General features: G+C 40.6%; 7 protein-coding genes across 7 annotated transcripts; 3 read left to right on the forward strand and 4 right to left on the reverse strand. All coding sequences in view use genetic code 12, as the record gives it.

Moving 5' to 3' along the window:
- Positions 1-635: 635 nt before the first annotated feature.
- On the reverse strand, positions 636-4,525 carry ADE4 (amidophosphoribosyltransferase; the record flags this gene model as incomplete). The annotated part of the gene is made up of 2 exons (XM_066157741.1): positions 636-2,237; positions 2,945-4,525. 2 exons carry the CDS (start codon positions 4,523-4,525, stop codon positions 636-638), a joined length of 3,183 nt encoding a protein of 1,060 aa, XP_066013838.1.
- Positions 4,526-5,109: 584 nt separating this feature from the next.
- On the forward strand, positions 5,110-8,259 carry RIA1 (Cytoplasmic GTPase/eEF2-like protein (ribosomal biogenesis); the record flags this gene model as incomplete). Its single annotated transcript, XM_006689570.2, has 1 exon — positions 5,110-8,259. The coding sequence occupies one exon, from the start codon at positions 5,110-5,112 to the stop codon at positions 8,257-8,259; it is 3,150 nt and encodes a 1,049-aa protein (XP_006689633.1).
- Positions 8,260-8,652: 393 nt separating this feature from the next.
- Positions 8,653-10,544, forward strand: PSN45_001818 (uncharacterized protein; the record flags this gene model as incomplete). Its single annotated transcript, XM_006689568.2, has 3 exons — positions 8,653-9,875; positions 9,968-9,986; positions 10,185-10,544. 3 exons carry the CDS (start codon positions 8,653-8,655, stop codon positions 10,542-10,544), a joined length of 1,602 nt encoding a protein of 533 aa, XP_006689631.2.
- Positions 10,545-10,645: 101 nt separating this feature from the next.
- Positions 10,646-13,657, reverse strand: PSN45_001819 (uncharacterized protein; the record flags this gene model as incomplete). The annotated part of the gene is made up of 2 exons (XM_006689566.2): positions 10,646-12,475; positions 12,851-13,657. 2 exons carry the CDS (start codon positions 13,655-13,657, stop codon positions 10,646-10,648), a joined length of 2,637 nt encoding a protein of 878 aa, XP_006689629.2.
- A 96-nt stretch (positions 13,658-13,753) lies between these two features.
- PSN45_001820 (uncharacterized protein) lies at positions 13,754-17,047 on the forward strand (the record flags this gene model as incomplete). The annotated part of the gene is made up of 1 exon (XM_006689564.1): positions 13,754-17,047. One exon carries the CDS (start codon positions 13,754-13,756, stop codon positions 17,045-17,047), a length of 3,294 nt encoding a protein of 1,097 aa, XP_006689627.1.
- Positions 17,048-17,088: 41 nt separating this feature from the next.
- On the reverse strand, positions 17,089-18,828 carry SAM3 (S-adenosylmethionine permease; the record flags this gene model as incomplete). Its single annotated transcript, XM_006690290.2, has 1 exon — positions 17,089-18,828. One exon carries the CDS (start codon positions 18,826-18,828, stop codon positions 17,089-17,091), a length of 1,740 nt encoding a protein of 579 aa, XP_006690353.2.
- Positions 18,829-20,041: 1,213 nt separating this feature from the next.
- On the reverse strand, positions 20,042-21,112 carry GSM1 (Putative zinc cluster protein of unknown function; the record flags this gene model as incomplete). The annotated part of the gene is made up of 1 exon (XM_006689562.2): positions 20,042-21,112. The coding sequence occupies one exon, from the start codon at positions 21,110-21,112 to the stop codon at positions 20,042-20,044; it is 1,071 nt and encodes a 356-aa protein (XP_006689625.2).
- Positions 21,113-22,172: the final 1,060 nt, after the last annotated feature.

Below are 22,172 nucleotides of genomic sequence, written 5' to 3' on the forward strand. Positions count from 1 at the left end.
AGGATAACTATTTCGAAATCGATACTGCCCCTGGGTGAACACAATAGCGCGGTGACAAAACAAAGCAAAAAAATAAAAATCTTTGCGTAACAAAACAAAGGAAAACACGCTTATCTGGGTTGAGGCATCTTGGAATGCCTGCAATATGAACTACGACGTCCTAAAGAAGATCAAATTAGTGTATAGGCCGATAGATCAGCAGATTTCTATTTGGCTTCTTGCTCGGCACCAAGTGTGTTAGAATATTGAGTGAATGTGTACAAATGTGTACCTGTGTTTTGCGTGCTCATACACATATTGTTTTGTATATTGTTATACCAGCGCACATTACCTTGGATTTTGTGAGACTTTATTCTCGATAACATGCAGTATGTACATTGCTAAGTTTCAGTGAGGAACATCAGATGAAATGTCAAATTCACGGCTGGTTTTATATTGTTTTTAATGATAAAGCGAACAATCTGTTTTAGTATCTAGTTTGAAACGCTTATATATATTAGCTGCCCGGCTGGGATTCGAGTTTTTGTGCGACTTGATTGGGCAAAGGCCCGTGGCAGCGCGTACTATATTGTCAAACCACTCGTAATTTTCCCCTATTTCTGGTGCTGTATGTATTCCACTTGTATATATCTCTATTATGGAGCATAGTCACCACGGTTGTAAATACTGATGTCTACTTCGGCTTTGACATCAACCATGTCACTGGCATCAATACATGCATCTACGCTCATTCCCATGCCTTGTCTATCCTTTAACCGCTGGTTTTGAGCTCTAATCTTTTCCAACTCTTGCAAATAGTTGTCCTCAACTCCAGTAATGTAGTTACCAGTAAATACTCCGATCTCAAATTGCTTGATCTCTTCACTTTGACAACACGCCACCAAGTCTTCCAATTCTTGGTAGATCACCAAGTCGGCTCCAATAACCTTGCTGATTTCTTCCTCATCTCTGTTAAATCCGACTAAAGCCTTGGTATCAGCCAAGTCGATACCGTAGATATGGTTGAACCGTATAGGGGGAGAGCACAGGGCGAAATAAACCTTCCTGGCACCAGCTTCACGAGCCATTTGGACGATTTCTTTCGAGGTGGTTCCTCTCACAATCGAATCATCCACCAATAACACACTCTTACCTTTGAATTCAGACTCCATAGCGTTCAATTTCCGTCTCACTGAAGATCTTCTTTCCTGTTGATCAGGCATAATGAAGGTTCTGCCAATATATCTATTTTTGACGAACCCTTCACGGAAAGGTACATCCAATTTTACCGCACATTGAAGAGCAGAAGTTCTTGAAGTATCGGGTACAGGAATTACCACATCGATTTCCTCTCGAGTTAAGTATTGGGTGATTTTGTTAGCGAGCTTGTTACCCATTTCAATCCGGGATCTATACACGGACACTCCATCTAAAATAGAATCGGGTCTGGCAAAGTAAACGTATTCAAAGATATCAGGAGCAAAGATTTTTGGGGGTACTACTTGTCTGAATTCTGGTTGCTTGGTAGGGTCCTTTTGAATGATAACGGCCTCACCAGGACGAACATCTCTGAATTTGTTATATCCATGAGCTTTCAAAACCACCGATTCACTGGCCAACATGTAATCTTTAAGGCCAGTAACGGCGTTAACTCTTTCTCCAAACAATAAAGGTCTGATCCCGTTTGGATCACGGAATCCTATTATACCATAACCAGCCAACATGGCCACACAGGCGTAAGCTCCACGAATAGCTTCCATAGTACCCTTCAAAGCAGAGAAAAGATCCTGGTTGTTGACACGGGATTTGTTGAACTTATCCAACTCACTTGCAAAGTAGTTGATCAACAACTCGGAATCTGAGTCGGTGTTTATATGACGATGAACGGTTTCGTCCAAGTACTTCTTCAATTCAAGAGAGTTCACCAAATTACCGTTGTGACTCAATGTGATTCCGTATGGAGAATTAACGTAGAACGGTTGAGCCTCACTTCCGGCACTGGAACCAGCAGTAGGATATCTTAAATGAGTGATACCCATGTTTCCAACAAGGTTGTTCATTCTTTGTGGGGTGAAGACGTCTCTAGCCATCCCATTACCCTTACATTGATAAAACCGACCTTTAGATCCACAGGTGACAATTCCGGCAGCATCCTGACCTCTATGCTGTAAAAACATAGCGCCTTCGAATAATTCAGGCGCTACATTGGCAGTCTGGTCGCTTAATACCACACCTAAGATCCCACACATTGATATTTGCTAGTATTTAATAAGAAATTTTTTCTTTTGTCTCTGTAATTTATTAATTAGAAAAGAGTCAAGCGCGGCCTCATCGTCTCATCGCGATAACATACGCAGTTGAGAAACCTGATTTTAAAGTTGTAGTGCATTTGGGGAAAGCAACGCAGAATATCTACAGTAATATGATACGCTTATGAATATTTGTACCCATAGGCCAAATATACAGAATGATAGCTTACCTCTACGCTAAATTCCCTCGATTCGTATATTATACATCGAGAAAGGTGAAAATCAAAAGGCCAAGGTGGGTCACCTCAAACACTATAAAACACCTCTTCTATCATTAGAAAAGACAAAGTATAAAACAAAAAACAAGCTCATGGCAAACCTAACAGTCCAATCATGAAAAGGAATAAATCAAGTTTAGTCAAATAAAAAAAACACAGGAAGCGGGTTTCATAAAATCATTAGTCTTCGTAGAATCATTATTCCAAAGAGCATTGACTCCTTAGCATAGGTTTCATGGATTCATTTTTTTTGTTTTTATGGATTTTTCATTTGGTTAGGGGTTTCAATGCGTTCCACATTTAAATAATGTAATGCCTGAATCATTGTTTGGCAGTGGGGGATGATTGAGTCGAGGGTTGAGGTTGTGCCATTGGTTGCTGGTATTGGCCGTTGTAGGGTGGATATCCATATTGAGGATACTGAGGGTACCCATTAACTTGAGGAGCAACTCCATGAGGGGCGTAACCCTGAGGAGGATATCCTTGGGGCGGATAACCCTGAGGATAACCTTGAGGTGGGTAGCCTTGAGGTGGGTAGGCCTGCGGGGGATAACCTTGAGGTGGAGCACCATTTTGTGCTCCATTAGCAGCTTCAACAGGGGCCGCAGAATCGACTGAAGGTTTTGATGGGGCTATGGTAGCAGGGCCAGCAGGGACAACTGGAACTGAATGAGTAGGAGGAGCCTTAGCGGCCGCATTAGTTTGGAGATCTTCACCTGGTTGTCCGTTGTAGGTTCCTATGCCTTTATCATTTCCTCTTGGTAATTCACCAGTGGAGAAAGGCTTAGGGACGGATGATTCATTTTCAGCCACATATAAAGATTTGTCAATCACACTAGGGATTGGTTTGATTTCGGTTCCTAATTCTTGCTCAATTTTGTATAAGTTGTAACGATCATCCCAACTCAACAAGTTCACAGCTAAACCCAAGTGACCAAATCTACCGGATCTACCGATTCTGTGCAAATAAGTTTCGGCAGTTTTTGGGAAGTCGAAATTAATAACAACATTAACAGCTTGAATATCAATACCTCTTGTCAACAAATCAGAACATACCAAGTTTCTAACTTTTCCCATTCTGAATTCATGGAAAACTTTGTTTCTGGCTTGTTGAGGCATTCTAGCATGAGAATAGTAACAAGAGTATCCTAATTCAGTGATTTTCTTGGCTAATAATTCCACTCTATTGGTAGAGTTACAAAAGATAATAGATTGGTTGATTTGTAACTTACTGAACAAGGTGTTCAAGCAGTGCAACTTTTGCTTTTCATCAACAAAGGCATAGAATTGAGAAATACCTTTCAAAGTTAATTCATCCATTAAATTGATTTCATATGGCTTGTTCAAGTGTTCTTCCATGAACGACTTGACAGCCAATGGGAAAGTAGCACTAAACAATAATGATTGTCTGTTGCTTGGGAAAAGCTCTAAAATTCTTTCAATAGTCCTTTTGAACTCTCTAGATAACATTTTGTCTGCTTCGTCCATCACGAAAAGAGAACACTCAGACATATCAGCAATGTTTCTAGAAGCCAAGTCTAAAATTCTACCCGGAGTACCCACTAAAACATGAACAGGATCATTCAATCTTAAAATGTCATCCTTGACAGGGGTACCACCGGTTGATACCATACATTGGATTCCTAAGTGCTTACCTAAAGTTCTCACCACTTGAGAAGTTTGCAAGGCCAATTCTCTAGTTGGAACTAAGATTAACCCCTGAATTTTGTTTACCTTTGGCTTGATCATTTGTAAGGTAGGAATAACAAACGAAGCAGTCTTACCAGTACCATTTTTAGCTCTTGCTAAAATATCTCTACCGGTTAAAGCTATTGGAATTGACTCTTCTTGGATTGGAGAAGGCTTTTCGAAACCAGCTTCAAAAATTCCCATCAAAAGTTCTCTCTTTAACCCGAGATCTTCAAAACTCTTGCCCTTTGTGTTTAACACATCCTCTGTTTGGGGTCTTGTATCCTTTTCAGGAAGATTTAACGAACTTTTCCAATCAGTTTCAGACATGTGTAGAGAGTTGTATTTGGAGGTAGATGATAAGGTTGCAATAATACTGTTTCACGACTGGAATATCTCAATAAATTGTTTTGTATCAACTCAATGCGATGACTTTGTGCTATATTGCAACGGAATAAGTATTTTGAAATTGGGTAAGTAACAGGTAATATATCCTTATAGTAAAATTTTTGTTCAGGATTATTGGACGTTTGAGAGGTTTAGATTACGCACGACCGAGCTACCCTAGTTACCCGGAATCAGAGTCAATATTACCATTTGGAAAGGGTAAATGGAGGATGGAGTTAGGACTAAACGAATACTTTAGTGGATAAGAAACATATGGTAATGGTACCCAAGTTTGAAGGTTCTGGTACACGAATTGAATATATGCCATAGAAGTATTCTGAAAATGCAGTTAAAATGATCTCGAAAAAGGATATGATAAAAGAGATATTACCATGAGAGCTTCTTGATGTGGTCGGCATCTCAAGTCATCTGCAGACTCTGTGGTTATACTTTATTTAAAAACTAATGGTTGGCTCATCGCGCAGTTGGCGTTGAATTAAAATCGCATCCTCTATATTCATATTATCATGAAGTTACCGGTAGAAGTGATTAACAAGCTACAGCTGGACCCAGACTGCATTCGAAATATATGCATTCTAGCCCATGTTGATCACGGAAAGACTTCCTTGAGTGACTCGCTCCTAGCCACCAACGGGATTGTTTCTCAGCGTATGGCCGGGAAGACTAGGTTTTTGGATTCGAGAGAAGATGAGCAATTGAGAGGTATTACCATGGAAAGTTCTGCCATATCCTTGTACTTTAAGTCTTCTAAACGAAAGGAAGGAACAGAAGAAATAGAAATCAAAGAGCATTTAATTAATTTGATCGATTCTCCAGGCCATATTGATTTCTCATCAGAAGTGTCAACTGCTTCAAGACTTTGTGACGGAGCAATAGTCCTTGTGGACGTAGTAGAAGGGGTATGCTCGCAAACTGTGAACGTTCTAAGACAATGCTGGGTCGATAAATTGAAACCCATATTGGTATTGAATAAGATTGACAGATTAATTATCGAATGGCAGTTGACTCCATCGGAAGCATACCAGCACATGTCCAGAGTCATTGAACAGGTTAATTCAGTCATAGGGACATTCTATTCAGGAGAAAGAATGGAAGATGATATGATTTGGAAAGAAAAGGGACAAGTAGGTGATTTTGTTGAAAAGGATGACACTGACCTTTATTTTTCACCCGAATTAAATAATGTGATCTTTGCATCCGCCGTTGACGGGTGGGCATTTTCCATTAACATATTCGCCAGTTTCATGCTGAAAAAGTTGGGATTCTCTCAAGCGGTATTGTCCAAGACCTTGTGGGGAGACTTTTATTTGGATATGAAGAATAAGAAGATCATTCCAGGGAAGAAGCTAAAGTCGAGTCAATCGAACTTGAAGTTGTTGTTTGTGTCGCTTGTGTTGGAACAGATATGGTCTGTTTATGATGTGTGTGTGATGAACAGAGATGAAGACAAATTGACCAAGATAATCGAAAAGCTTGGAGCTAGAGTATCTCCTAGGGATTTGAGATCCAAAGACCACAAGAATTTGTTAAATGTCATTATGTCTCAGTGGATTCCTGTCAGTCATGCGATTCTAGGAATGGTTATTGACTATTTGCCCAGTCCTGTCAAGGCACAAAATGAGAAAATGTCTAAGCTTCTTGATGAATGTATTTATAATGTATTTTCTGACATCGAAGACAAGTCCCAGTTGATCGACCAAGAGTTTGAAAAGTCCATAAAGACATGTGATAGAGAAAGCCCCGAGAAAAATACTTTAGCATACGTATCGAAGATGATCTCAATCCCTAATGCAGAGCTTCCTAAAGATTTCGTGACTCCAGCGTTGTCTAAAGAAGAACTTAAGGAGAGAAGTCGAATTGTCAGACAATTGGCTAAAGAAGCATCTGAGGCTGCAGCAGCGGCCCAAGAGGCGGCAAGAGAGTCGACCACCGATGAGTTTTCCCTCCCGTTGGCTGTCAATGATCCGTTCGAATGGGAATATGAAGAGGATTACTTTGATGATGATGAAGTCGCTCCCGAGGAAACATTAATCGCCTTTACAAGGGTATTCTCTGGTTCATTATCACGTCATCAGAAAGTGACTGTAATTGGTCCCAAGTACGACCCATCTTTGCCAAAAGATAATCTTACCAACAAAACGCAAATATTTGAAAATATTGTCATTCAAGATTTGTACTTAATAATGGGCAGAGACTTGATACGAATGGAGACGGTTCCAGCAGGAAATATTGTCGGTGTTGTAGGGTTGGATAATATTGTACTCAAGAATGCTACGATAATATCTACAACTAGGACTGATGATTCCCATCCATACATCAACTTAGCATCTACCTCCACTTTGATACACAACAAACCAATTATGAAGATTGCCATAGAACCGACCAACTTACTTCATCTTGGGAAGATTGAAAGAGGCTTGGATATTTTGTCCAAAGCGGACCCAGTCTTTGAATGGTACATCGATGAGGATTCTGGCGAGCTTATTATGTGTGTTGCAGGAGAATTGCACTTGGAAAGATGCCTCAAGGATTTGAAAGACAGATTTGCTAAGGGATGTGAAGTAACCGTCAAAGAGCCAGTAATCCCTTTTAGAGAAGGATTGGATCCTTCTGGATCTTCTGCCTTCAAGTCAGAAGATACTCTCACAACTGAAGTTGAAGGTTTACGGTTGGAGTTCGAAACATATGCTTTAACTTCTGCGATTACCAAATTCCTTCTTAATTCAGAGTCAGAACTTGCTGCTGTTAGAGACCTCAAAGTCAGAAACACAGCTGCTGAGCATAGTTTCATCGACCAATTCGTGGACAAGTTTAAAAATGTTATTGAGGATGACGAGGAAGAGGACAGTTTGAAGTTTATCCAGAAACTAGGGTTTAACACTGCTCAATCATTCATTGATAATATTGTTGCATGTGGTCCCAAAAAGATTGGGCCTAATATTCTTGTAGAGTCCACCTTCAACCACAACAAATTCAGATATTTGTTAAGTAGTGGCAATCCTGTACTGCCACTTGATCTTGAACCTCATGTCATCAATGGGTTCCAATTGGCTACTAACGAAGGGCCTCTCGCTGGAGAACCTCTTCAAGGTGTCCTCGTTTTGATCAAGAGTTGCGAGGAACTCGAAAAAGAAGAAGACAATGAAGATACCTTTTTATTAGGACTGCAAGGAAGAGTTATAACCCACACTAGGGACCTAATCCACGAAAAGTTTTTGTTTAGCGGAGCCAGGTTGTTCTTGGCTATGTACACTTGTGAAATCCAGGCAGCCACCGAAGCTTTGGGTAAAGTTTATGCTGTTGTGCAAAAGAGAGGTGGTGCTATAATATCAGAAGAATTGAAAGAAGGAACTCCTTTCTTTACTGTAGTGGCAAGAGTGCCGGTTATCGAGGCATATGGGTTTGCAGAAGAAGTGAGAATGAGAACCTCAGGTGCTGCCACACCACAATTGGTGTTTGATGGATTTGATATCTTGTCTATCGACCCATACTGGGTACCTCATACTGAAGAAGAGCTTGAAGAACTCGGAGAGTTTGCTGAAAGAGAAAATGTGGGCAGACGGTACATGAACAACATCAGAAGACGGAAAGGTCTTTTTGTTGATGAAAAAGTTGTCAAGAATGCTGAAAAACAAAGAACCATGAAAAAAGATTAGTGTAGTTGGCTGCAATTGTATAAACCAAAAAAAAAACGTTCGCACTTTTGTGGACTCATCAGAAAATCAGTGTGTAAATCTCTTGTATACTTTCGAACGAGAAATCTTGTCAAAAACAGAATGCCAGTCGATCTGTTCTCTCTTAAGTCAATTCTGGTACCTGCAAATACAACTCCAGAATCGACTCGAGTGTTTGAATACTTTTCTAAGAACCACGACAGATGGCTGAAAATGTTACTCAAGCATAGCGAAAATACACTTACGTTGCAATCCAATGGTGACGTTACTATTACAAGTTCGTCAACAGCTGATGGTTCCAAACCATCTTCAAATACAGTACCGTCGTATAACCTACGTGATGTGATACAGAATACTACTAGGGATCATCCTCAAATGTTTCCAGTGCCACCTAAACTGGGAAGTGATGAACTAGTTTCACAATCCACATCTCACGAAGCCTTACAAGTGGTCAGTCCTCCCACAATAGATATTCACAATCCCAGAAAACTGATCCTACACAACAAGGATTTTAGTTACTTGCGTTCCAAAATGAAGAACTTGAAATTGAATGGTAAAGTGAAGGCTGAACAAACATCTGTATCCCCAGAGAAAATTGACAACGTTCCTACTGCTCAGAATAGTACAAGTAGGACGTCACAATACTCAATGGACCCCAATCCCAAATTCTTCAGCTTCATGGATCCACTCAAAAATGGAGGTGTCTCTACGAAAACTGAAGGATTGACCACAAGAGAAGATGGCTCGCTCCCCCCAGCATCAGAAGCTTCAAAAGAACCAAGTAAACTTAATGATCTGTTAAGCACCAAGTCCATACAAGGGCGAGTGAAAGCGGAGCCCAAGAAACCAAGCGTAGTGAGCACAAATACAGAGAAAACTTCTAAACTGTCAGTACCCGATACTTCCAATCCTAAATCGTCTCACAAATACATTCAGCTAACACTGGCTCCAAAACCCAAGAGGTCTGCTTCAGAAGAAGGATTTTCTTTGTACGGAACTAAAGACGAAGAAGGCCTTTGTACGTATGAGGGTGATGAGTATTCTGATGACTATCAAGACGATTATGACATAGAAGAAATTGATGATGATTTGTACGACGGCCCTAGAGAGCATCACATTGAATTAGAGCTTCAACCTGAATGTGATATACATGGTGTTGAAGGATGTGATTGTCCCATGTATGAAGATGGCTATGAACAAGAAGAGTCTTATGATTTTACATTTGAGTACAATAGTGAAGGAAAATTGGTACCTACAGAGGGCTCAGTCAAGGAATACTTTCGAGCTCAAGCTAATGGACTAAGAGCAGATGGCAGATTTCAGCCCAGTAATGGGAAAATTATGGAATTAGAAAAGAAGAAGAAGCAAAAGAAGAAGGCAAAGAAATCGAAAGAGAAAAGAAAGCCTGTTTTTGATGCCGATGCTACTGATTTCTGCTTACTTTGTGATTATGAGGCATTATATGGCAAACCACCAATCAACTTGATGAAATGGGTAGACCAAAAGCTTCAAGAAGAAGATGAGAAGAGAGAAAGGATAAAGAAGAAACTACAAGATGCCAAACTGCAAGCTATTAAGCGTCAACAAGAAATGAATGAGTGAGTACAATCGAGATGAAAAAGTCCTCGTACTAAAGCCCTATAACGAATAAATGATATATTAATGCACATATATAGTTAGTTTCTTGTAGAGGAAAATTGGAAAAGAATGTAGGTCGTTGCTCAGTAGCTCGGTCATAGCTGCAAATAAATATCGCAAACAAAAATGGTTGCGATTTTCCATGACAGAGCAGTGCATGTATCAACGAAGCCTCCTCATAAAGATCCCCTAAATATTCCCCGAAATTAATCATCCCAACAAATATAAAGAGTTTGTGGATTGTTTAATTTTGCTATTTTACAAAACAGCCATCAATGTTTGAACCTCTTAGTGAAATGCCCGAGTCATCCTCCAAACTGGAGTTTTCCGGAGAATACATCTGGGTAAATGAGTGGCACAAACTTCAAGATCCCCTGCTCCGCAAGATCATCCGTCACGGAACTCAGTTAAAAAGCTGGCACAAAGTCCCTAAAAACAACGATAGCCCATCCGGTTTGGACCTTGATGCAAATAGCGTGTTAGACTTGAAGAACTTGAAGTACTATGAAGAAGTTCCAATTGTCGACCACTCTAAAAAGAAGATTGATGAAATTGAGTCGAGGGAGCATGAGATGAATGGAGACTCAGATGTGAAAGTAGAGAAGCGTGAAATGGGGGATTTGGAATGATGGTTTTATGTCTATTGAGTGTGTAGGATGATATATGCTTAGTAATTTATGTTTTATGTCTATTGAGTGTGTAGAATGCTATATGCTTAGTAATTTATGTTTTAAGTGTCAGAAGGTTTGATGGTCACAAAGCCCACCGCTTCCCTGAGTTTATGGACTTCCTGCTTTATCAGGTCTCTGAGTACATCCAAATCTTTGTTGACGTTTTCTCCCATTCCTTGCTTGCCCATTAATACCCGTCTCTGCTGAAAGAGATTGTTGAGGGGAGAAGAATCTTGTCCATGACTGCCCAACACCATGAATACACTATTGGCAGGGAGTAGGGAGTATATTGTATTGAGCCTGTTATTAAGGTTCGTATAACTGTCTTCTAAGTCATGCTTGACTCGGCAGCAAGAACTCCATCCCAAAGAAGCTTCAAGTTCTTTCAAACCCAACACCAAGAAGTCTGCATCGTCAACTTCACGTGTAAAGTTATCAACCACTTCGTTATCATTGTCGACTTGGATCATTGTCCCCAGTCCAGTATCCACCGATTGGTAATCAATAGCCACATGTTTTAACTCAGGCTTCTCAACAGGTTTCTCTTCGTTTATATGGTCAATCACACCTTGTCTCAGACTGTCGACCCCAAATAAACGACCTTCTTGAATCTTGAGTTTTACAAGGTCCAAACATGCTCTGGCATCTTCCACGGAAGAATGTCCCTCTCCTGAAAGTTCTCCCATTTGAATATCTCGAGAAAGATGAGTTTTAGTCAACCACTTCAAACCAGGTCTGTACGGTGGACCACGAACATGATGATAACAGAAACAGGTGTCCACGATGTTTGGATGGCGTATTTTCAATATATTTAAGTCCGACAGGAGCGAATGCCCAATCAAGATGTCATCACTTGAAACAAGTTCAAGAAGGGTGTCTTGAATATCCTCTAACGTAGTGGTGACACCTTCAAGTAGCTGCTCAGTTATACCAGAGTACTTGGTTAAATAGTCAATAATCATTTCTTTGGGTTTCACGTATTCATCAAGAACAACATCGTTTTGGAAATTAATAACGGAGATTCTGGCCAATTCTTTGCCATTCAAGGTTTGACAGAACTCACAGTCAACGGAGAATATGTGCGATCCCTCGTGCTCAAATTTCTGGGTTTCCTTCCATCCTTGAGGTAGTATGCTAGATACAATCTCATTATGAACAGGGTATTCGCTTTTAGACAAGAACTCTTTCAGTAACAATAGATCGTTGATAGTTATTTTCTGATTTTTCAGCTCTTCTTCAAGCTTTTGCCTGTCTTTTGGCTTCAAGGAAATGTGGCACATCACGTCTATAGGAGATGAAATTGAATTCTTGGTTCCTGGACTGCTGAGTTTCAACGCATGTTTGAATGTGTTTGCAATGAAAGGAAATTTTTGTCTGGCAGATTCGTGAATGGGTGTAACAAACAGATCTTCGCTAGTATCAACAAAGTCAGCTCTTCGGAGTCCTCCCACAACACAAACCACAAATTTCACGACATTCTGTGGACTTTTGAAGGTAATAGCCGATGACTTCCCCGTGACTTTGTCCGTTAATGTTCCAATTATTGCCAGTTGTATAGTTTTCAAAGTGATGTTTTTATGTGTGGATGCATATTCAACTTCTGGATCTTTCATGGACTCCAACATTTTCTTCAACTTACGCTTATGTAACTTGGGGGCAGGATCATTTGATATGGATGATGACTTTCTGCTTCTTTTGACATGGAGTGGACGTTTAGAGTCTTCGAGTGCATCAAACGACACCGCAAACTCTTCAAAACCGGAGTCAACAGCAACGTTGACTAGCTTGTCGGAAATTGAAAGGCTTGATGCCGAGTCTGACAACAGCTGATTACCTTTATCGTTGGCGGCCTCTATAGACATAATGTGGGGGAAGTATGTGTGAAATAACTGATAAATCTCTGATACAGGTGGACGCATTTTACCATATCATCGCAGCCTTTGAAATATGGTAGTCGCACGTATTATTAGTTAAATGTGGGTTTCTGTTGGAGAAGGATGTTTGGGTCAGTAGACCATTCTTATTCTAGGTTGTTAGAATAGTGTAAGTTGATGAGATTTCAACATGCTGCAAACATAACGGTCAAAATCAGTGAACCGGGAAGGGATGCACAAGATTTTGCAGTCATCAAACGACCTTTAAATACGATCGATCATAACAGCCACCAAGTCTTCAAAACTAGATAGAACGTTCTCCTCGGGTAGAGATGGTGCGGATACACCATTCTTCGCCGGTTTAATGTTCCTCTTGAAAAGACTGCAAACGAGGGATACATCTGTGTCTTTATTTACATAGTTTGAGTACGCTGATATAACTGCATCTGGATTAGTATTCGCCGTTAAAAGGGTATAGGCAGATAATTCAGGATCAAACACAATAGACTTCGAAACCAATGTGATTTTGTTCCACGAGTCCCAGCCTCGAGGGACTAAAAGTGCTGTTGTCTTACTATCATTATCAAATTCAAGAATTGGAAACGGAGCGGGTGCCAGTTCTGGTGTTGAAGGATACCCACAATCGCGTATCACCTTACCTAACTCATTGTTATTCTTGTCACTCTCTAATGTGGTATTCAATTTGTGTACAATAGTAAATGACCCTCCATGTAAAAGTGATATCAACCGAAGAGCCTGCTGGGTCATCACATTGGCATCCAAGGTTGGATCATCTTCAAAAACACTGTGGTCTACTGCAATCACAAGACTCACTGACAAGGGCATGCTGCAGCTGATACGCTCTGGTACACTGGTATTGTTGTAGGACCTGTAATAGTCAAGATACTCCTCACTGATAATCTTCTGTTTGTGCTCTTGCTTAAACCCATGGAGAAACTGCATTATAGGGAGGAACAGCTCAAGTGAGGTGTAGACAGCCACAAAAATAGGAGGAACTGAGGACTTCTTTATAAGATAAGTAGCAGCTTGGGAATATAGATCAACACCATTGAATATGTAAATGCTATAATCTTCCGTGTAGTTATATTTAACAAACAGAGGAATCTGTGCGTTGTTGATGAACACTATGACCGTAGTTTTCTGAGAGGTTTGGGCCTCTCCAAATAGTTGTGACATCTAAGCAGTGGTTTCTCTTGTTAGGAAGCTCTTGGTTGCGCGCATTTGTTTTTATATAATTGTGAGTTTCTCCGACATTCAATTGCAGACTTGAAAATGGCCAACAAGGGTAAAAAGAAGTCAAAGACTAGCAGCGATGCAGATGGGATCGACTTGTTCAATGAATACCTTAGTGGAGAGAATGGTGAGGCCGCCAATGATGTTCCACAAGATCAAGTAATTCAAGAGATATTTCTGGCCAAAGAAACTGTTCATGCGGATGATGCTATCGATTACGAAGGAATCGATGAGTTGGCAGATGAAGAAGACTTGGATGATATATCTGGTGATGGTTTTCCTGTTGTTCTGTCTGAGCCAGATGCGACTGAACAGCAGGCCGAACAAGATTTTGATGATATCTTTGGAGGTGGAGATGATGATGACCAGATGGATTCTCAAAATAACAGACTCTTGGATGGTCATCTTGATAATGATCCATTGATGGGCGATGATGGGTTTGGAAATATAGGTATTGGAGACATCTACCAAGAAAACTTTGAAGATGAAGACAGTTCAAGAAAGCGCAGCATGGAAGAAGACCAAGACTATGAAGCCAAGCGAGCCAGACTAGAAAGAGCTGTCAAAAAGTTGGAAAGCAGGCAATCCAAAAGGAACTTGCGATATTACTACCCAACTTTCAAGGCTGGGAAAGTTTTCAACAACCATGAATTATTCATAACCGAACCTCAGTACTACTCGTTTTCAGTGCCTCCTATAATGACAAAACCTAAACCATTGGTTCCTACGAAAGTCAGTTTGCAGCCTGATTTCGATCAGCGTAAAGTATTCAGAACTGGAAAGTACCCCTACAATTACACAAGTCAACGACCTAATGTAACAGAGATAACTAGTAATGATATTCGGTTGCTTGAGAGCATCCAAGAAAATGGTGGACTTGATGCAAAGAAACTTGTTCCATTAAGTTACCTACAGCGTGATGGAACCAATGACGACAAGTTTCGTGAATTCAGTAAAGATTTGATTTTGGCTGTGACTGACTGGGACGACGAGGCAATTATTAATGGTGCAAGCAAAAGCACCGCCACCAAACCAAGTAACCAAAAGGGGTCTTCCATTAACTTAGACTTGACGGACGAAGTGGAAGAAGAAGAAGAGGATGAAAACATATTCAATGGCCATATTGATACTGAGCTAATTAAGTTGGACATGAACGATCCAAATCTTTTATTTGAGAACCTCAAACCTAACACAAAAATCAAAGAAAAGTTACGGCAGCTTGCGTCAATTCCCAGTTCCAACAAATTACTTAACTTGAAGTTCAACATATCTAACGATAAACAATATGAGATCTTCAAGTCTAACTATAATGTCAAAGTTAGAAGTCAGATTGGAAACTTGAATATCGAGCACTCTGTACCAGCTCTAAGATTACAGTCTCCATACTATAAGGTTAAGCTCACGAACGACGAAGCACGATCGTTCCATAGACCAAGGTTCACTGTGAGACCTGGAACTTTGATCAGTTTCCTGAAAGTAAAAGCCCGCAAAAGAAAAAAGGATAAGGGAAAGACCTCCAAAGAGCTCTTTGCAAAGAGTACGGATCTTACGGCCGGTGATAATACCACGATCATTTCTATGGAATATACCGAAGAGTATCCTATGATTCTTTCAAACTATGGTATGGGATCTAAGTTAATTAACTACTACAGAAGAGAAAAGCCAGATGACAACTCCAGACCTAAAGCACCATTGGGCGAGACCCATGTGTTGGGAGTGGAAGATAGGTCTCCATTCTGGAATTTTGGATATGTTGAAAAGGGAGACTTTGTTCCCACATTGTACAATAACATGATCAGAGCACCTATATTCAAGCATGAAACTAAATCCACAGACTTTGTGTTGGTAAGATCACAAGGAGGCGGCAATCACCAAAAATATTACTTAAAGAGTCTTGATCACATTTTTAGTGTTGGACATACGTTCCCAAGTGTTGAAGTTCCTGCTCCACATTCTAGAAAGGTGACAAACACATCCAAGAACAGATTGAAGATGATTGTCTTCAGGACCATGAATAAAAAGGGAAGAGCTAGAATCAACGTTAAAGATATCTCACACCATTTCCCCGACCAAAATGATATGCAAAACCGTCAAAGACTAAAGGAGTTCATGGAATATCAAAGACATGGAGAAGATCAATACTATTGGAAAATCAAAAATAGAGATACTGCTCCAGAAGAGGAAAGTATCAGAATGATGATCAGTCCTGAGGATGTTGCTTTGTTAGATAGTATGCAAGCTGGTCAACAATTGTTGGATGATTTGTCTATTTTCTTAAATGAGGAACAAGAAAAGGCCAAGGTGAACAAAGAGAAAATTCAACAACTTGAAGCCGATAAAGAGAATGAGGATGATTCCACCACCAAAGGAAAGGAGAAAGATAAGAAAAAGGAGCGCAAAGAAAAGAAAGAGGATGCCGAAGAAGGTATAGACGAACAACTTACCTCCTGGAATTTGACCAAGAACTTTGTATCTGCCAATCAAGCCAAGTCTATGCTTCAACTCAATGGGGAAGGTGATCCAACCGGTATTGGTATTGGGTACTCATTCTTGAAGACTTCCCAAAAGAGCTCATTTAGTCCTTTGTTTCCTCCTCCCAAGGAAAATGTTCCGAAGAGTAATCAAGCGGCATACCAAGCAAGGTTGTACGAGGAAGAGATTACCCGAATTTGGTATACCCAAAGAAAGTCTTTGACTGTTGATCGTGGGAAGTCATTGCAAAGTATTTATGAAGAGTACAAACCATTGGATCATGATCAATACCTTAAGAAGAAATACGAGGATGTCAACAGCGATTTGACTAAGGGAAACAAGACTTTAAAGATTAATAGAAGATCGAGAGACAAGAATGGAATCGTTCAAAGAAAAGTTGAAGTGATCAAAGATCCACGTATTATCAAAGCGTATCTTAAACGAAAGAAGCAGATTGAAGACGACTTAATTAAAAATACTGACTTGGAGGATATTCTTCCCACAAATGATAAAGAATTGAACAAGATCAGAAAAAAGGCCTTGGAAGAGAAATTGGCTAACTTGGAAAGAAGAGCCAAACACCATAAGGGTCGTAAATCTGCGACTGCTAAAGATCCATTGCAACTGGTACTTGCCGCAGGTGGAAAGGCCATTGATGCTAATACGGTTGTTCTACCTGATGGATCGTATGCTATACGGGGGAAAGGTATTGGAAAAGGAAAAAGTACTACGAGAAGATGTGCTGCATGTGGGGCATTTGGCCATATAAGAACCAAAAAATCATGTCCCTTGTACAACCAGACCCAAGGTGGAACAATCGACATAAAGCCACCTGAAGAATCAGGACAGCTTGAAATGTAAGGATATAATAATATTATTAATTTCCAAATACACACTAGAAACTAGCACCAAAATTTGTAAACTTTGATGTACCAAGGTTGTGCTGCCAATTCTGCTCTCTCGTTTGCCAAGTCTTGCTTCAAGTATTCAATATCAACTTCTCTCCTTCCCGTATCCAAGTCGATATCTTCCAATTTTACATAGAGGCGACCCCATGACTTCCTTACAGTTTTGTGTGAAGCCCAAAGAACAAGCATTAGAGGAACTGACAAACAGTACTGGAAAAACTGTTCTGCATTAGGATCACCTCCTACTGGGAATATAGCAACATAGAACTCTGCAACAATAATAAGACCAATTAATACCATTCCAATATATGATCCCCAAAGTCCAGTTCTAGATTCAAACACCAACTCGTCGGTGTATCTGCCTTGATGATATAATGCCCATCTAAATCTAACGTGAGTTAAGCATACATTGAACCAAGTGAAAAACGATGACAACGAGCAAATGGAGAAAAGCCATGTAAAGACAACTCCTTCGTTCTCACTAGCCACCAAGAATCCCAACAATCCAAATACGTTGGTGACCATAATCGCAACCAAAGGTCTTCCTTCCCTATCGATGTACCCAAAGATTTTAGGAATCAAGCTTTGGGCTGCCAAAGATGCAATTGTTCTTGAACATCCGTAAACAGAAGAACTTCCCACCGAAACTACTGCCAATAAAATCACAGCATTCATGATATGAGGAACAACCTTAATCCCACCATTGTTAATTGCTATCACAAATGGGGAAGCCCTGATATCTTCGTCGGACTGACCATTCAACAAACGAGGTTCACTATATGGCACTAAGCAGCCAATCACAATAGACGTCAAGAAGTAGAAGATGGTGATTCTCCAGAAAACTTGCTTTATAGCTTTAGGAATAGACTTTCTAACGTTTTCGGACTCAGCTGCAAGCAACGCTGACATCTCTACACCTCCGTAGGAGAAAGATGCCACAATAAATGTATTGCATAAACCTTTAAACCCATGGTTGAAGGATCCAGGATTATGCCAGTATTTACCACCAATATATCCTTGACTTCCTACTCCACAAATGATACAGATACCCAAGATAATAAAGCCAATTACTGCTATCACCTTAATGAGCGATAACACAAACTCGGCCTCACCGTAACCCTTTACACCAAAAAGATTAATACCACTAATAATGACATAGAACACGGCAATCCATACCGCAGGATTGATAGTATCATTCCAATATTGAATGGTCATAGCACAAGCAATCAATTCAGATGGAAAGGATATTAACCAGGAACAGGCGTAAAGTAAACCAAGAGTAAACCCAAAACTATCATCAATGAACCTCGTGAAATAAGCATTAAAAGCTCCTGAGACTGGGAATTGGGAGGCTAATTCTCCCAATGCGTTCATCACCAATAACATTGCAATACCCACAAGTGTATAACCTATCAATAAGGACCCTGGACCAAAGCTCAAAGCGTACCCGTTACCAACGAAGAGACCAGTGCCAATAGTTCCACCTATTGCAATCATCTGTATATGCCTGTTTTTCAACCTCCTGGCCAACGGATGTCTAGAAGTCCCATAAATGGCCTTTTCCAAGTCCGACATCTCAGAAGTATCGATACCATCATCTTCCAAGTCTATAGGTTTGAAAGAATCAATTATTCTTGAGAATAAAGGTTTACTACCATACGAGACGGTGGAAGCTGAAGAAGTCTCACCTACAACTGAGGCCCTGTCTGGGCCGGAAGAAGCACTTTTTTCCATAAGACAGTTGTACTTGAAAAGATTTAACGATTTTTGGCATCTCTACAATTATAAATGCCACAGTCAACACCAGAAAAAATAAATACATTGCAGATGATCGACTATTGTCCGGGACACAACCCATAGCAAAACAAGGTACAAAACCGGGTTGTGGATATAGGGTTGGGAGTCTTCTGAGGAAAACTTAAAACAACTACGGCCATCGCCACAGTGGCTTTTAAATCCCGGAAAAAGTATAAAACACTGGGGCAGATACATAGCGCTTCAGGTGTGAACGGGGTGCTCACGTGCATACATTCATACCTGATATAAACCTTGATATTTGGACTTTGAACAAATATATATTTTTTAGAGATGTGAATTTCATCGGCTGTAATGCATCTGTAACGGCAATAGTACGCGAAAACCATAGAAGCCGTTCATGCGAAGCCTTTTTCGCAATCACAGCTGATTCTGTGCCAGAATGTGGTAAACCCACAATAAAACGGAGTTATCCCTACGAACGGCTCCAATCTGTATTTCCCATATCTAAGGCCTTTAGTCGTATGTATTTTAACAAATAACCTGAAAAACAAGGCAAGTCTTACGGTATAATTGGTTATCAAGTCCGAATCTTGACCATATTTTCCGAGCGAAGGAGCAAGATGCAAGACTCGACCGAGGAAATAATCCGAGCTTAGAAATCTCACTTGACGATCAACCAGTAAGCTTTTACATGAGTGATATTGTAGTCCTACGAAGTTTACATAAGGAGTAGCGTGTATTCGTTAAAACAGATGTTTAGGCTGCTGGTTATATTCTCTCATCTCTTGGTTGCATCACCTTAATGGTTGCGAATGCTGGGTCTGAATGAACGTAGATGCTCCTCAACGTGGAGTTTCTGTAATAGTTATTGTACATGTAGTAAGCACCTGTTCCATAGCAAATGCCACCAACTAATAAGGCTTTTAATGGAGTGATTTTGAACATGTGGAATAAATAAGTGAAATTTGGATTAATGAAATTGATGTATAGGTAAAAAGGTGGAGACTTGAGGCCTCCTTTTATACCACTTGGTCAACAGATGGTACGAGAGAAGCAGGTGGCTCCTTCAACTAAAGTGGTGTTACTCTGTGAGGTGGCATGGCACAAATCAAAAATCACGAGATTTTTTTTCGGGCGTGCCAAATTGGCTGATTTGTGATTGTGAGAGACCATTATTTTTCATGCTCCATCAGTACATTCTAAAGTTTTCTGTTGGAGAAAGGATCGGTAAAAACTGGCCCAAGATTAACATGGGAATATCGAAGATATCTCTCTTGACGGTCCATACCGAGCAAAATTCCATATATTTATCATTCCCGGATATTGGCTGCGAAATCCCCAGTTTGGCCTGATCGGCGCCTTCAAGCTTAATGAGCTTACATTTGGTAAGGATAGAAGAATGCAAGTTCCCGACAGCCACTGATTTGAAAAGCTGGAAGTAGTTGATCACGGACTCATCATCATACATGAGTTCCATTATAAATGTTCTTTTGCTAAGAATGTTGTGGGTATTCCAATTGAGTAAACTAACCAACTCCTTTGATATCGACACGATTTCTCCCGTTCTTCTCCAGATGATGGTTGGTGAGCTGTTTAGTTGTGAAAGCTTTTCAAAGTCAATTAGCGACCTCTGGAAAGTCATTTCAAGAAATTGTAAGTCCCATGGCTTGTAAAGCGACTTGTGCGCAGAAATAAATGTAGGTCTGTAACTGGAGATGAGCTTGAGGATAATAAGCAAGTTGTTTCTCTTTGCTTGTTTTTGGTCTTCAGGCAAATTCTTACCCAGAAACCGGGTCTTGAGGAAGAATGTAAGTGAATGGTACAGCAGGGGATAGTCAAAATAAATAATATCATTTGAGTAAATGTCTTGAACTGCCTTGTAAACTTGATGCGTAGCCAATGGAGACATATAAGTATTCGAAGAAATATTCCCCTTCAAATGAGTAGTCAAGTCCACGTTTGTATCGTGGTTGGTGTTTCCCGATTGAAACTGTTTGTCTATTTGGTCCTGCTCTTCAATCGATTCCTCTGGAACCCCAAAAGAAATAAATGGCCGAGTATCTTTAAGCTTATCTTCATTGAACATGGCCGGACTTATGAAAGTAGGGGTTTTTGACCGAACAGATGTATTCATGGACCCTGACGGTGTGGGAGATGTTGGCTTCGAGTTGGTGATGATATCCCCCAACATCTTGTACTCTTGGTCCAAGTAGTTCGAATCAAACACATTATCGAGGTAATCGGAATGGCTAGGTTTCATCTCGACTGAGAAAAGCTTCGATAGTACTTCATCCGTGGTGTTAACAGACTCCACACGAGGAAAAACCAGGTTTTGAGTCTTGGTGGCGGCTGCTTCCAGAGTATTTGTGGTGGGATCGGATGGTGGTACCGAAACTGAAGACGAATCAAGGTTAAATTGCTCATTAAAGGTGTCTTCTTCTGGGCTACCTCGACTTTGGGAATCTGAAAATTCGCTTTGACGGAGGTACTTCGCTTTCTTCCGTTCAATATCCTGGCACTGGTGGGCGATATCCCGCTTGACACAATTTTTGCACGGACGTTCATTTGAACATTGGAGATGTTTTCGATGGCAGAATCTGCAGGCGCGGCTGGCTGGTCTTCTGTTGAGTTTCTCTTGAGTTGATAGTTTCCGTGTCATGCTGTGTGGATTTGCTGGTGATTCCGACTGCTAGCAGGAAGCGTGCTGAGTTTGTGTGGTGAAAATATTTACTTGGATTGGAGGAAAGTCTGGGGTATATGTTTAAAAAGGTGTACTCCCGGACATTTCAGGATTATCCGCGCCGGTTATTCCTACGGAGCCCGAGGAGGCTACCGGGCAGGAATTTTGCCGGAAAGATATGGGGAAAATCGTGTGGGTGAGGACGTGTGGATGTCGTGTGTATTCGGTCGTGTGTATGTAGTCCCGTGAGCACTCGCCTCGTGCCGTTTCCCAAAATGTCCACGATGCTTCAATCTGGCTGCCCTACCCGATTGAGAAGCTTCTTCCAATTATAGTGCACCAGAGCCGAAGACCTTATTCAATGTATCTAGTTTAGGAACTATGTTGCCTTGTTGTAGATAGTTTCTGTCCAATGGGAGAACGAGGCTTGCAACTCTCTATCTACCCGCATGATGTTACGTCCCATTTCGAACGCCTTTAGTCTGGGGGTTTCAGGTTAATGGATCTGATCTTCCATGACCCAACCGTCCTAATGTGCTGGACTTCTTATCTAAAAAAGAATAGATCTAAACCATGTTGGTTAGGCGTTTCAACTGTTTCTCATTCCCTCCTTCAACATGCTGGTAGTATCCCGTAACAA

This window comes from Yamadazyma tenuis, chromosome 2 (assembly GCF_029203305.1).
Source record: "Yamadazyma tenuis chromosome 2, complete sequence".
NCBI lineage: Eukaryota > Fungi > Ascomycota > Pichiomycetes > Serinales > Debaryomycetaceae > Yamadazyma > Yamadazyma tenuis.